The 13,829-nt window shown below is 41.2% G+C and overlaps 1 protein-coding gene across 5 annotated transcripts in view; it reads left to right on the top strand.

The window, feature by feature from the left end:
• Positions 1 to 13,829, top strand: part of LRRC36 (leucine rich repeat containing 36) — a 56,250-nt gene that overhangs the window by 2,485 nt on the left and 39,936 nt on the right. For all 5 annotated transcript variants that reach the window (XM_003917034.4, XM_009196669.2, XM_009196670.2 and 2 more), the window contains exon 2: positions 9,989 to 10,116. In XM_003917034.4, the coding sequence (XP_003917083.1) occupies positions 9,989 to 10,116 (128 nt within the window). The remainder of the gene's footprint in view (positions 1 to 9,988; positions 10,117 to 13,829) is intronic.

The following is a 13,829-nucleotide window of genomic DNA, read 5'->3' as shown; positions in this document are numbered from 1 at the left end:
AAATTAGAGTCCATGGCCGGGTGTGGTGGCTCATGCCTGTAATCCCAGCACTTTGGGAGGCCAAAGTGGGCAGATCACTGGAAGCCAGGAGTTCAAGACCAGCCTGGCCAACATGGTGAAACCCCATCTCTATTAAAAATACAAAAATTAGCCAGACATGATGGCTCACACCTGTAATCCCAACTACTTGGGAGGCTGAGGCAGGAGAATCACTTGAACCTGGGAGACAGAGGTTGTAGTGAGCTGAGATTACGCCACTGTACTCCAGCCTGGGCGACAGAGCAAGGCTCCATCTAAAAAATAAAATAAAATAAGAATCCATATATGGTCCATATATTGCAACTGGTTTATATATGTCTTAAGTCTTATTTGATCTGTAGGCTCCCCCTTTTTTTCCCTCGCATTTTCAATTATTTTTGAAGAAACTGGCTTCGAAAGAGTTTACTATAACCTGAATTTTGCTCATTGCATTCCTGAGATGTTTAACATTTTCCCAAGTTCCCTGTGCTTCCTGTGAATTGGTAGTTAGATGAGGCTTAATCACATTCAGGTTGGATTATTATTATTATTTTTTTTTTGCAAGACAATTTCATAGGTAATAGTGTATGTTTATGTTAGGAAGTATATGGTGCCTAGTGTTCTTTCTTTTTGTGATATCAGCCATTGAATATGATTACCTAAGTTAATTCATTAGGGATTGCAAAATGGTAATTGTCTATTTCTTTCATTTTTCTTCGTTAACTGTAATACTTCCATAAAGAGAAATTTCCTCACATCAACTGTTTGCTTATCCTGAGGTACAGTTTGTATAGGAAAGCCAGCATAAAAGCTTGATTTTTTTTCACCTTATATACCAGCTTTCAGAATGATGATTTATTTTCTTAGCATTCTCCAAAGATGACCAGTGAGGACTGTTTTGCTTTTTCAGTATCATTATAAACTCATCGATTTAAATATATGTCTTAGGGCCGGGCATGGTGGCTCACACCTATAATCCCAGCACTTTGGGAGGCCAAGGCGGATGGATCACCTGAGGTCAGGAGTTCAAGACCAGTCTGGCTAACATGGCGAAACCTTGTCTTTACTAAAAATACAAAAAAAAAATTAGCCTGGCATGGTGGCAGTCGCCTATATTCCCAGCTACTCAGGAGGCTGAGGCAGGAGAATCCCTTGAGCCTGGGAAGCAGAGGTTGCAGTGAGCTGAGATCACACCACTGCATTCACTGGATGAAAGAGTGAGACTCAGTCTCAATCAATCAATCAATCAATCAATGTCTTAGTCCCTTTTCTCTTGTCGTAACAGAATACCATAGACTGGGTAATTTATAAAGAAAAGAAGTTGATTTGGCTCATGGTTCTGGAGGCTGGGAAGTCCAAGAGCATGGTGCCAGCATCTGGTGAGGGTCATTCCATAGTGGAAGGGCAGAAGGTGCATGCATGAGATGAGAGAGAGAGAGAAAGAGAAGACTGAACTCCTTCCTTTATTAGGATAACTAACTCCCATGATAACTAACTCCACCATAACAGCATGAAGCCACCATTGACCTAATCACCTCTTAGAGGCCCCACCTCCCAGTACTGTTACATTGGCAATTACGTTTCAACATGAAAGCTGGGCATGGTGGTGGCTTACACACTTTGGGAGGCCAGGGAGGAGGATGAGGTCAGGTATTTGAGACCAACCTGGGCAACATAGCAAGATCCTGTCTCTACAAAAAATTTAAAAATTAACTGGGTGTGGTGGTGTGGTGTACGTATAGTCCCAGCTACTCAGGAGGCTGAAGTGGAAGGATCCTCTGACCCCAGGAGTTTTAGGCTGCAGTGCACTATGATAGTGCCACTGCACTCCAGTCTGGGTGACAGAGCAAGACCCTGTCTCTGAATACATTAATACATTTCATCATGAGTTTTGGAGGGGACATTCAAACCATAGCAATATATTTCAATGTATGTTTTAATCCATTATAGTTATTATCATAATTGATATTCAGTTTATCCTAACTTTAGTTAATAGGTGATCTTTCTTTTTTTTTTTTTTTTTTGAGATGGAGTCTCGCTCTGTCGCCCAGGCCGCGCCCGGCCCATAGGTGATCTTTCAAGTTGACTCCTGAGATCTTTTTAAAAAAGTTTTATGGCTGGGTGCGGTGGCTCACACCTGTAATCCCAGCACTTTAGGAGGCCAAGGGGGCAGATCACCTGAGGTTGGGAGTTTGAGACCAGCCTGGCCAGCATGGTGAAACCCCATCTCTACTAAAACTACAAAAATTAGCTGGGTGTGGTGGCGCATGCCTGTAATCCCAGCTACTTGGGAGGCTGAGGCAGAAGAATTGCTTGAACCCAGAAGGCGGAGGTTGCAGTGAGCCAAGATCATGCCATTGCACTCCAGTCTGGGTAATGAGAGCAAAATTCCATCTCAAAAGAAAAAAAAAGTTTTAATTATTAGAAACATTCATTGTCATTATAAACAAGTTAAAGGTTGTTAATTCAATTTCCAAATGAGCTGTAAATGTAATGGTTTTCATTAGAGAGACTACTTGATTTGTTGCATTTTAAAAATATATAATTCACATACTATAAAGTTCACCATTTTATTATTTATTTATTTATTTATTTTGAGACAAGAGTCTTGCCCTATTGCTCAGGCTGGAGTGCAGTGGCCCGACCTCAGCTCAATGTAACGTCTATCCCAGGTTCAAGCAATTCTCCTGCCTCAGCATCCGGAGTAGGTTGGACTGCAGGCATGTGCCACCATACCCTGCTAATTTTTGTATTTTTAGTAGAGACAGGGTTTTACCATGTTGGCCAGGCTGGTCTCGAACTCCGGACTTCAAGTGATCCACCTGCCTCTGCCTCCCAAAGTGCTGGGATTACAGGCATGAGCGACCACTCCCAGCCCCATTTTAAAAATATATAATTCAGGGTCATTTTGTACATTTACAATGTTGTACAAGCATCATCACTATATGTATAGTTCCAGAACATTTTCATCAACCCATTAGGCAGTCACACCTCATTTCCCACTACTCCCGGCTCCTGGCAACCACTAAACTGCTTTCTGTCTCTGTGGATTTACCTCTGCTGGGTATTTCATATCATTGGAATCAAATAATATGTAGCCTTTTCTGTCTGGCTTCTTTGACTTAGTATGGTATTTTCATTATTCATTCATATTTCAGCATGTATCAATACTTCATTCCTTTTTTTAAAAAAATTAATAGACTGTTTTTTAGAGAAGTTTTAGGTTTACAGAGAAATTGGGCATAAAGTACAGAGAGTTCTCATATACCCTTACCTCCCTTTCACCTCTCCCCACCCACCCCGTTTCCCTTAATTTTAATATCTTGCATTATTGTGGTATATTACGATTTATGAACCAATATTGATGTTATTATTAACTAAAGTTCATAGTTTACATTAGCGCTCACTTTTCGTGTTGTAGAATTCTATGGTTTTTGACAATTATGTCGTGTCCACCAATTTTATTTTATTTTTTTTGAGACAGTCTTGCTCTGTCTCCCAGGCTGGAGTGCAGTGGCGCCATCTCGGCTCACTGCAAGCTCAGCCTCCTGGGTTCACGCCATTCTCCTGCCTGAGCCTTCCGAGTTGCTGGGACTACAGGCGCCCACCACTGTGCCCGGCTAATTTTTTGTATTTTTAGTAGAGATGGGGTTTCACCGTGGTCTCGATCTCCTGACCTCATGATCCGCCCGCCTCAGCCTCCCAAAGTGCTGGGATTACAGGCGTGAGCCACCGTGCCCAGCCGTCTACCATTATTTTTTATTATTTTTTGAGGCACAGTCATGCTCTGTTGCCCAGGCTGGAATGCAGTGGCATCATCTCAGCTCACTGCAACCTCCGCCTCCTGGGTTCAAGTGATTCTCATGCCTCAACCTTCCGAGTAGCTGGGACTGCAGGCGCGTGCCACCATGCCTGGCTAATTTTTAAATTTTTAATAGAGACGGGGGCCGGGCGCGGTGGCTCAAGCCTGTAATCCCAGCACTTTGGGAGGCCAAGACGGGCGGATCACGAGGTCAGGAGATCGAGACCATCCTGGCTAACCCGGTGAAACCTCGTCTCTACTAAAAAAATACAAAAAACTAGCCAGGTGAGATGGCGGGCGCCTGTAGTCCCAGCTACTCGGGAGGCTGAGGCAGGAGAATGGCGTAAACCCGGGAGGCGGAGCTTGCAGTGAGCTGAGATCTGGCCACTGCACTCCAGCCTGGGCCACAGAGCCAGACTCCGTCTCAAAAAAAAAAAAAAAAAAAAAAAAAAAATAGAGACGGTATTTCACCATGTTGGACAGGCTGGTCCCAAACTCCCAACCTCGGGTAATTCACCTGCCCCGACCTCCCAAAGTGCTGGGATTATAAGCATGAGCCACCGCGCCTGGCCAGTCGTGTCCACCATTATAATACCGGTTTTACTAACCTAAAAATCCCCTGTGCCCCACCATCTGTTTATCCCTCCCTCACCCCAAACTCCTGACAACCGCTAATCTTTTTATTGTTGCCTTTTTCAGAATGTCATATAGTTGGAATCATATAGTATGTAACCTTTCAAACTAATTTCTTTCACTTAGCAATATGTATTTAAGGCTCCTCCATGTCTTTCCATGGTTGATAGCCCATTTCTTTTTATTGCTGAATAATATTCCACTCTGTGGATGTACCATTGTTTGCTTATCCATTTACCTGTTGAAGGACATCTTGGTTGCTCCCAAGTTTTGGTAATTATGAAGAAAGCTGCTGTAAACATTCATGTGCAGGTTTGGGGGTGGACATAAAGTTTCAACTCACTTGAGTAAATACCAGAGGATTTACTAGATCGTATAATAAGATTGTGTTTAGCTTTGCGAGAAACTGCCAAATTGTCTTCTCAGATAGCTTCACCATTTTGTATTCCCACTGGCAATGAATGAGAGTTCCTTTTGCCCCACATCCTCCCTAACATTTAGCATTGTCAAAGTTTTAAGATTTGGGCCATTCTAACAAATTTATAGTGGTATCTCATTTTAATTTGTAATTTCCTAATGATGTATGATGTTGACCATTTTTTCGTATGTTTGTTTAGTGGAGTGTCTGGTTTGGGTTATTTTTACTGTTTTTTAGAGACAGGGTCTTGCTATATTGCCCAGGCTGGACTTGAACTTATGGGCTCAAGCAATCCTTCTGTCTCAGCCTCCCCAGTAGCTGGGACTACAGGTATGTGCCACTGCATCCAGTTTTTCTTTTGCCTACTTTTTTTTTTTTTTTGGAAATAGGGTAATCTTACTTGGTTGCCTAGGTTGGAGTGCAGTGGTGCCATCATGACTCACTGTAGCCTTGAATTTCTGGTTTCAAGTGATCCTCCCACTTCAGCCTACCAAGTAGCTAGGACCACTGGCCTGTGCTACCACACTCGGCTAATTTGTTTTAATTTTTTGTAGAGACAGAGTCCCGCTATGTTGCCCAGGCTTGTCTCAAACTCCTGGCCTCAAATGATCTGCCTGCCTTGGCCTCCCAAAGTGCTGGGATTACAGACTTGAGCCACCGTGCCAGGCCCATCATTCCTTTTTATGGCTAAGTAATAGTCCTTCTTGTGAATATACCACATTTTTGTTTATTCATTCATCTGTTGATGGGCATTTGGGTTGTTTTCATCTTTTGGATATTGTGAATAATGCTGCTATAGATGTTGGTGTACAAATATTTGTTCAGGTCCTTGCTTTCAATTCTTTTGGATATATACCCAGTATTGTTCTTTTGTGCTCTTATTTTCATTCTTTTGTCTTCATTTCAAAAATGACCTTTTAATTTTTATTATTTCTTTTTTTTTTTTTTTTTTTTTTGAGATGGAGTTTCACTCTTGTTGCCCAGGCTGGAGTGCAATGGCGTGATCTCAGCTCACTGCAGCCTCCGCCTCCTGGGTTCAAGCGATTCTCCTGCCTCAGCCTTCTCAGTAGCTAGGATTATAGGCGTGTGCCACCATGCCCGGCTAATTGTTTTTGTATTTTTAGTAGAGACAGGGTTTTGCCATGCTGGTCAGTCTGGTCTCGAACTCCTGGCCTCAGGTGGTCTGCCCACCTCTGCCTCCCAAAGTTCTGGGATTATAGGCATGAGCCACTGCACCCGGCCTAATTTTTTATTATTTCTTGAATTCTGCCTTCTCTATATTCAAATCTTTTTTTTTTTTCCTTTTTAATCATCTTTCTGAATTTGTCTAATTTACATTTTTCAGTTAATTCCCACATTTTTGGGTCTCAAGATCCCTTTACACCTTAAAAAATTATTGAGGGCTGGGTGTGGTGGTTCATGCCTGTAATCCCAGCACTTTGGGAGGCCGAGGAGGGTGGGTTACCTGGGGTTGGGAGTTCCCAACATGGGAAACTCTATCTCCACTAGAAATACAAAATTAGCTGGACGTGGTGGCGCATATCTGTAATTCCAGCTACTTGGGAGGCTGAGGCAGGAGAATCGCTTGAACCCAGGAGGCAGAGGTTGTGGTGAGCTGAGATGGCACCATTGCACTCTAGCCTGGGCAACAAGAGTGAAACTCCGTCTCAAAAAAAAAAAAAATTATTGAGGACCTCAAAGAGCTTTTGTTAATGTGGACTGTATCTACTAATATCTACCATACAGAAATTAAAACTGAGAAAAATTTAAAATATTTCTTAATTTATTAATAGGTAAACGTAACATAGACATTGTATGTTAATATAAATATTTTTATGAAAAATAACTATATTTCCCAAAATAAAAAAACAGTGAAGAAAGTATCACTGATTTATATTCTTACAAACCTCCTTCATGTTTTGTTTAAAATAAGACAGCTAGATTCTCATACCTGCTTCTGTATTTAATGTGTTATGATATATTGTTTTGCTTGAAATCTTTTGTGTGAAAAAAGTCTGGCCTCATACAGAAATGTAGTTAGAAAAGGAAGGACTATTTTAATAGTCTTTCATCAAATTTTTTATATTATTCTTTGATACAATATGAAAACAGGATAAGTGATAGTTTCTTAAAGTTTAGTTGAATGTGGAATCTGAAATAACATCAATGAAATTTTTGTACTGTTACTTCAAAATCTACTGGTATATCTTACATATGGATGAATCTTTTACTCATGCATGATTTTGTAACATTACGCATTGGTCATTTGAAAATATTGACTCACCAAGTTACATAGATCTTCCAAATATTGACAAATTTGATTATATGATGTTTAAAAATCATGTTTGGTAATATCATCATCAATGTCATTTGAAAAATCAAGGGTTGAGAAGCTGTCAAGTTCATGGTGGCAGTTATAAGCTTTTCAAATTTCTAATTTCTGCTTAGAAGCTGAATTTTTGTTTTTGTTTTTTTTCTTGAGACAGAGTCTCGCTCTGTCGCCCAGGCTGGAGTGTAGTGGTGCGATCTCGGCTCACTGCAACCCCTGTCTCTTGGATTCAAGCGATTCTCCTGCCCTAGCCTCCTGAGTAGCTGGGACCACAGGCATGTGCCACCATGCCTGGCTAAATTTTGTATTTTTGGTAGAGACGTGGTTTCACCGTGTTGGTCAGGCTGGTCTTGAACTCCCGACCTCAAGTGATCTGCCCGCCTCAGCCTCCCAAAGTGTTGGGATTACAGACATGAGCCACCACACCTAGCCATGATTCATTCTTAAGGTGCCAATAGCTGTTGCTCTTGTACCGTAAGTGTAAATATTAATACTGTTAAAAAAAAAAAAAAAAGGCAATTAGTGTCTTCATATTATCATGAAAATACTTTTTTAAAAGTAGTTTTAACTTTGTGGACCCCTGTACATGTTTCAGGGACCTCCAGGGGTTTAGGGACCATACTTTGAGAGCTGCTACGATGATGCCTTTAAGCTTGTTTTGAAATATTAAGTTACAGTTTTCATTTGTGGATGTATCTTTCTGGAGTGCTTTTAATTTTAGGGATATTATTCTGCTCCTTTTTAAAAAATAATAGCCTCATATAAGATTTGACTATAATCCTTTTCTGTGGCTCTTTAAGTGCAGTTAAGTTTTCGTACACTTTTAGGTGGGAAAGATGGGCCAGAATAGCTTTTTTAGTTTCAAGGTTTTGGATCTCCCTCTTCTGTTGTGTTCACAAAGTAGTGTAAAATACTACATGCTTCCTGAGATCTGTCCACTCTGCTTCCCTCCCCTATTCACATCTGGACCTTTTATTTCCTTTGCATCTATGTCCCTGCTCCATTCAATGTAGATTCTACTCCCACTAATTTCTCCCTGGTATGGGTCTTGTCCTGAAAGGGATCTTTGGTTTATGACTTTTTAAAGCTTATGGGGGCAGGATGGCTCACACCTGTAATCCCACCACTTTGGGAAGCCAAGGCAGGCGGATCACCTGAGTTCAGGAGTTCGAGACCAGCCTGGGCAACATGGTGAAACCCTGTCTCTATTAAAAGTACAAAAATTAGCCAGGCGTGGTGGTGCACACCTTAATCCCACCTACTTGGGAGGCTGAGGCAGGAGAATCACTTGAACCCAGGAGGTGGAGGTTGCAGTGAGCCAAGATCGCACCATTGCACTCCAGCCTGGGTGACAAGAGTGAGATTCCATCAAAATAAATAAATAAATAAATAATAAAATGAAATAAAGTTTATAGGACCCAGACTTCTCTAGCACCTTAAGATCACATTTCAATGCAGTCTCCTGGCACTTATCTGCAAATTGGATTCTGTAGAACTCTCTTCCAGTTTGGGTTGCTATTCTCAGTTTGGCCTACCATCCTTGCTAGTGAGTTCTTACTGACAATTTTGAGGTTCTCTTTTTCAGTGCTGTTGGTAGTCTAGTTGATGCCCAGGCTCAGTGGCTCATGCCTATAATCCCAGCGCTTTGGGAAGCTGAGACTGGTTAATCACCTGAGGTCAGGAGTTCAAGAGCAGCTTGGCGAAACCCCATTTCTAACTAAAATACAAAAATTAGCTGGGTGTGGTGGTGCACACCTGTATTCCCAGCTACTTGGTAGGTTGAGGCAAGAGAATCACTTGAACTCTGGAGGTGGAGGTTGCAGTGAGCTGAGATCACACCACTGTACTCCAGCTTGGGCGAAAGAGTGAGACTCCATCTCAGAAAAACAGAAAAAAGAAGTCTAGTTGACTTTTCTCTACTTCTTCTCTCATATATGTGTGTGTGTGTGTGTGTGTGTGTATGTATATATGTATATATGTATATTCTACACACACACATACATTCTCTCTTTAAAAAGTTATACATGCAAAAAAGTCATATTTTCCATCACTTAATTTCTTAGAGATCTTTCCGTGTGAGCATCTATAAATCTACCTCATTCTTTTTAACGGCTGTGTTATGGTAATTAACACGTGGGTAGCACTTACCATGTGGCCAGGCACTGTTGTATGTTTTGTACATATATATTAATTTAATTCTTGTAACACCTTATGAATTAAGTACCATTGTTACCCCCATTTTACAGATGAGGAAACTGATGCACAGAGAGGTTAAGTGACTTGAACAAGGTCACAGATGTAGTATATTGTCTTTTGTATCAATGCACTATTATTTAGGTGTCTAGTTATATTTTTCTACTGATGGACCTTTGACAGGTTTCTATTTCTTTCTTTTTGATTTTTTTTACTATCTTAAAACCTCTCTGAAATTGACATCCTTGTGCTATATTTTATATAACCTGCCAAAATTTTGTGGCTATTATCCATAGGGCTGAATCCTAGAAGTGGGGTTGCTGAATATCTTTTGCAATTTTGTTTCGAGAACTTTTGGAGACTTTTAGTACATCATTCAGGGAAATTAGAAAAATTCAAGGGCTCTATAAAACTAACGTTCAATGTCACTATATTAGACCATATTGCTGCTTTTAAAAAGAAGATCTGATCTTATGAGGCTTGGATGTAGGGCCTTTCACAGTTGAGATATGGGAGGAAGAAAGGCCTACTTTCACTGACTCTGCTGTTTATCCAAGCAGGGATCATAATATATCTACTGATGATCTCTTTTCAGAACTGGTGGAGTCTCTTTCATTGCAGGGATCTTATGCTGGAAAAATCCATTCCATTGGTGATGCCTTCAGAAATTTTAAAAATCTCCGATCCTTAGATTTATCAAGGAATTTGATCACTAGCCTTAAGGTAAGTTCTATATTCTATGACCAGCCAGGTCTGCCCAATTTATTTTTTTGATGGGAAGAAATAAGAGATAGATCATATCATCCTGGGGAATATCGGACCTTCCCTGTAAATGATTCCCAACTAAGTTTAATTATTTATTATAAAATTATTTCAACTTTGCAATATATTTTAAATTGTTTGTTATAAAATATTGGGAGGGGAATTTATTTTATACTCTGGGAAAACTATATTAAGATATCACTGTCTAGGGCAAATGCATAAATTTTAATGTGTATAAAAATTATGAAGAACACTTGTAAAAGTACAGATTCTCAGTCCCTACTGTGAGAGTTGGTCTGATTTAGTAGGTCTAGGGTAGGCTCAGGACATACTCAGGGGATTCTGATGATAGTGGTACATGGAGCATACATGGAGAAACACTGGCCTGTGTTGTTGTTGTGGGTTTTTTCTATGAGGAGAAGGAAGGTGTAGTCTTGGAAAAATTTAAGTCAGGGGATGGTGGAGCAGAGGACAGTATAGGAAGGCAGGAGGGACCAAGCATGAACAGTGTACGTGTGGATTAGCAAACACGCACAAAGAACTCTACAAATGTAAGTGTGCACACAGAGATGGAAGTTTTGTTTTCTTTTGGTAGACCCTCAAATACTGCTTCTTCGACATGTTCCCATTTTGCCCAAGCTCTGTACCTGTCTTGGCAAAGCCCTTCTATGCAAGATTGAGGGTGACAAAGACTCACAGATGCTATCCAGGATTAGTTACCGATCTCCTGGGTCATCTACCAGTTTTGCACTTCCTGGGGGATGTTTGTTCAACAACACATCCAGACCCAATCCCAAGGTTTAGCTAAGGGCCTAAAAGATTAAAAGCCCCAAAAAGATTAAATTTCCATCTAGGACTCTAACATCAGCAACTCCAAGTTCAACGACGTCTTTAGACTATTTTTTAGCAGCCATTTATATTTGGCCTATCAGTTTCAGAAAGGATTAGTTCTTTCACAGGTGATAGGATCCAATTTGAAAAATGACAAGATAAAATATAAAAAGAAAGTATTAGTTCAGAGTTGCTTAGGTCTCCTCTTTTGTTTGTTTATTCTTTTTCAGGTTAAATAATTAAGTGAACATTGCTTTAATTTTTTTTTTATACTTCCTTTCTTTCCACTTCTGTAAATTGGGTGAAAAACTTATGAAAATTAATCAAATTAGAGCTAGGCATGGTGACTCACACCTGTAATCCCAGTGCTTTGGAAGGCTGAGGCAGGCAGATTGCTTGAGCCCAGGAGTTCAAGACCAGCCTGAGCAACATAGTGAGACCCCTATCTCTATTTTTAAAAATCGGCCAAGTGCAGTGGCTCACGCCTGTAATCCCAGCACTTTGGGAGGCCGAGGTGGGCGGATCACGAGGTCAGGAGATGGAGACCATCCTGACTAACACAGTGAAACCCTGTCTTTACTAAAAATACAAAAAAATTAGCCAGGCATGGTGGTGGGCGCCTGTAGTCCCAGCTGCTGGGGAGGCTGAGGCAGAATGGCGTGAGCCCAGGAGGTGGAGCTTGCAGTGAGCCGAGATCGTGCCACTGCACTCCAGCCTGGGCAATAGAGCGAGACTCCGTCTCAAAAAAAAAAAAAAAAAAAAAAATCAAGTTGGCTGGGCATGGTGGCTAATGCCTGTAATTTCAGCACTTTGGGAGGCCCAGGCAGGTAGATCACAAGGTCAGGAGTTCGAGACCAGCCTGGCCAACATGGTGAAACCCCGTCTCTACTAAAAATACAAAAATTAGCCAGGTGTGGTGGCGTGCTCCTGTAGTCCCAGCTACTTGGGAGGCTGAAGTAGGAGAATTGCTTGAACCTGGGAGGCAGAGGTTGCAGTGAGCCAAGATCGTACCACTACACACCAGCCTGGGCAACAGAGTGAGACTCCGTCTCAAAAAAAAAAAATCAAGTTAACACATGTAATCAAACAGAACATATATAAGACTCCTGGTGCAGTGCTTGGCATATAGGAAGCACTCAGTAATGTTAATTTTCTATATTTTTTGCATCTATTATTTTATTTTATTTATTTATTTTTTTGAGACAGACTCTCTGTCGCCCAGGTTGGAATACAGTGGTGTGATCTCGGCTCACTGCAACCTCCGCCTCCTAGGTTCAAGAGTTTCTCCTGACTCAGCCTCCTGAGTAGCTGAGATTACAGGTGCCCACCACCACACCCAGCTAATTTTTGTATTTTTAGTAAACGCAGGGTTTCACCATGTTGGCCAGGTTGGTCTCGAACTCACGACCTCAGGTGATCTGCTCACCTCAGCCTTCCAAAGTGCTGGGATTACGGGCATGAGCCACCACGCCCAGCCGCATCTGTGATTTTATATTAATCTTTAACAGTTCTGAATCCCTTTGTTTAATTTTCCTGGGAGAAAATGTTTTGTGATTATTCAATTATTCGTAGTGTAACTTTGGGGAATACATAAATTCATGCCAACTGGTGAAAGTGAGAGGATAAGAAAGTGTTCCTTAATTCTTTTTTTTTTTTTTTTGAGATGGAGTCTCACTCTGTTGCCCAGGCTGGAGTGCAGTGGCACGATTTTGGCTCACTGCAAGCTCTGCCTCCCAGGCTCACGCCATTCTCCTGCCTCAGCCTCCTGAGTAGCTGGGACTACAAGTGCCCGCCACCATGCCCAGCTAATTTTTTTTTTTTTTTTTTTTTTGTATTTTTAGTGGAGACGGGGTTTCACTGTGTTAGCCAGGATGGTCTCGATCTCAGCCAGGATGGTCTCGATCTCCTGACCTTGTGATCCACCCTTCTTGGCCTCCCAAAGTGCTGGGATTACAGGCGTAAGCCACCACACCTAGCCGTATTTCCTTAATTTTACACTGAGAGACTTTAAAAGATTCCTTGAGCCAAGTGTGGTGGTTTATGTCTATAATCCCAGCACTTTGGGAGGCTGAGGCAGAAGGATCACTTCAGGCAAGGAGTTTGAGACTAGCCTGGGCAACAGAGCAAGACCCTGTCTCTACAAAACAAAAACAAACAAACAAACAAAAACCATAGTTGGTGGTGCATGCCTATAATCCCAGCTATTTGGGAGACTGAAGCAGGAGGATCCCTTGCCCCAGGAGTTCAAGGCTGCAGTGAGCCATGTTCGTGCCACTACACTCCAGCCTGGGTGACAGAGCAAGATTCTGTCTCAGGAAAAAAAAAAGTTGAGCTGGGCCATTAGACAATGAAAGACAGTCCTAATGGTGCACTGCCCTGAGAGTGAGGCCAAGGGCACTGATAGCTATTCCTCACCACTGACCCATTAACAATATGGAAGTTAATGGAATTGGAGAAAAAAAAAAAAAAAAAGAAAGAAATTCATCAAAGTATAAACAGGGTTGTGTTGGGAATGTTTTGTTTCTTTGAATTTTCTAAATTTCTTGCAATGAGAAAATGATAATTTTAAATGAGAGGAGAATAAAAACATCATTTTATAAATACATGATGGAAAATAATTTCACCTTTCTGAAATAATTATCAGTGACAGAATTCCTTTTATGAAAAGCATTTTTACTTTTTTTTTTTTTCATTTTTACTATTAAAAGTATATGATTAACCAGGCATAGTGGCTCATGCCTGTAATCCCAACACTTTGGGAGGCCAAGGCAAGAGAATTGCTTGAGCTCAGGAGTTCAAGACCAGCCTGGGCAACATAGTGAGATGTTGTCTCTACTAAAAAT

Source organism: Papio anubis, chromosome 18 (genome assembly GCF_008728515.1).
Source record: "Papio anubis isolate 15944 chromosome 18, Panubis1.0, whole genome shotgun sequence".
Taxonomy (NCBI): domain Eukaryota; kingdom Metazoa; phylum Chordata; class Mammalia; order Primates; family Cercopithecidae; genus Papio; species Papio anubis.
The sequence above is the reverse complement of the archived record's forward strand: the minus strand, read 5'-3'. Positions and strand labels throughout refer to the sequence as shown.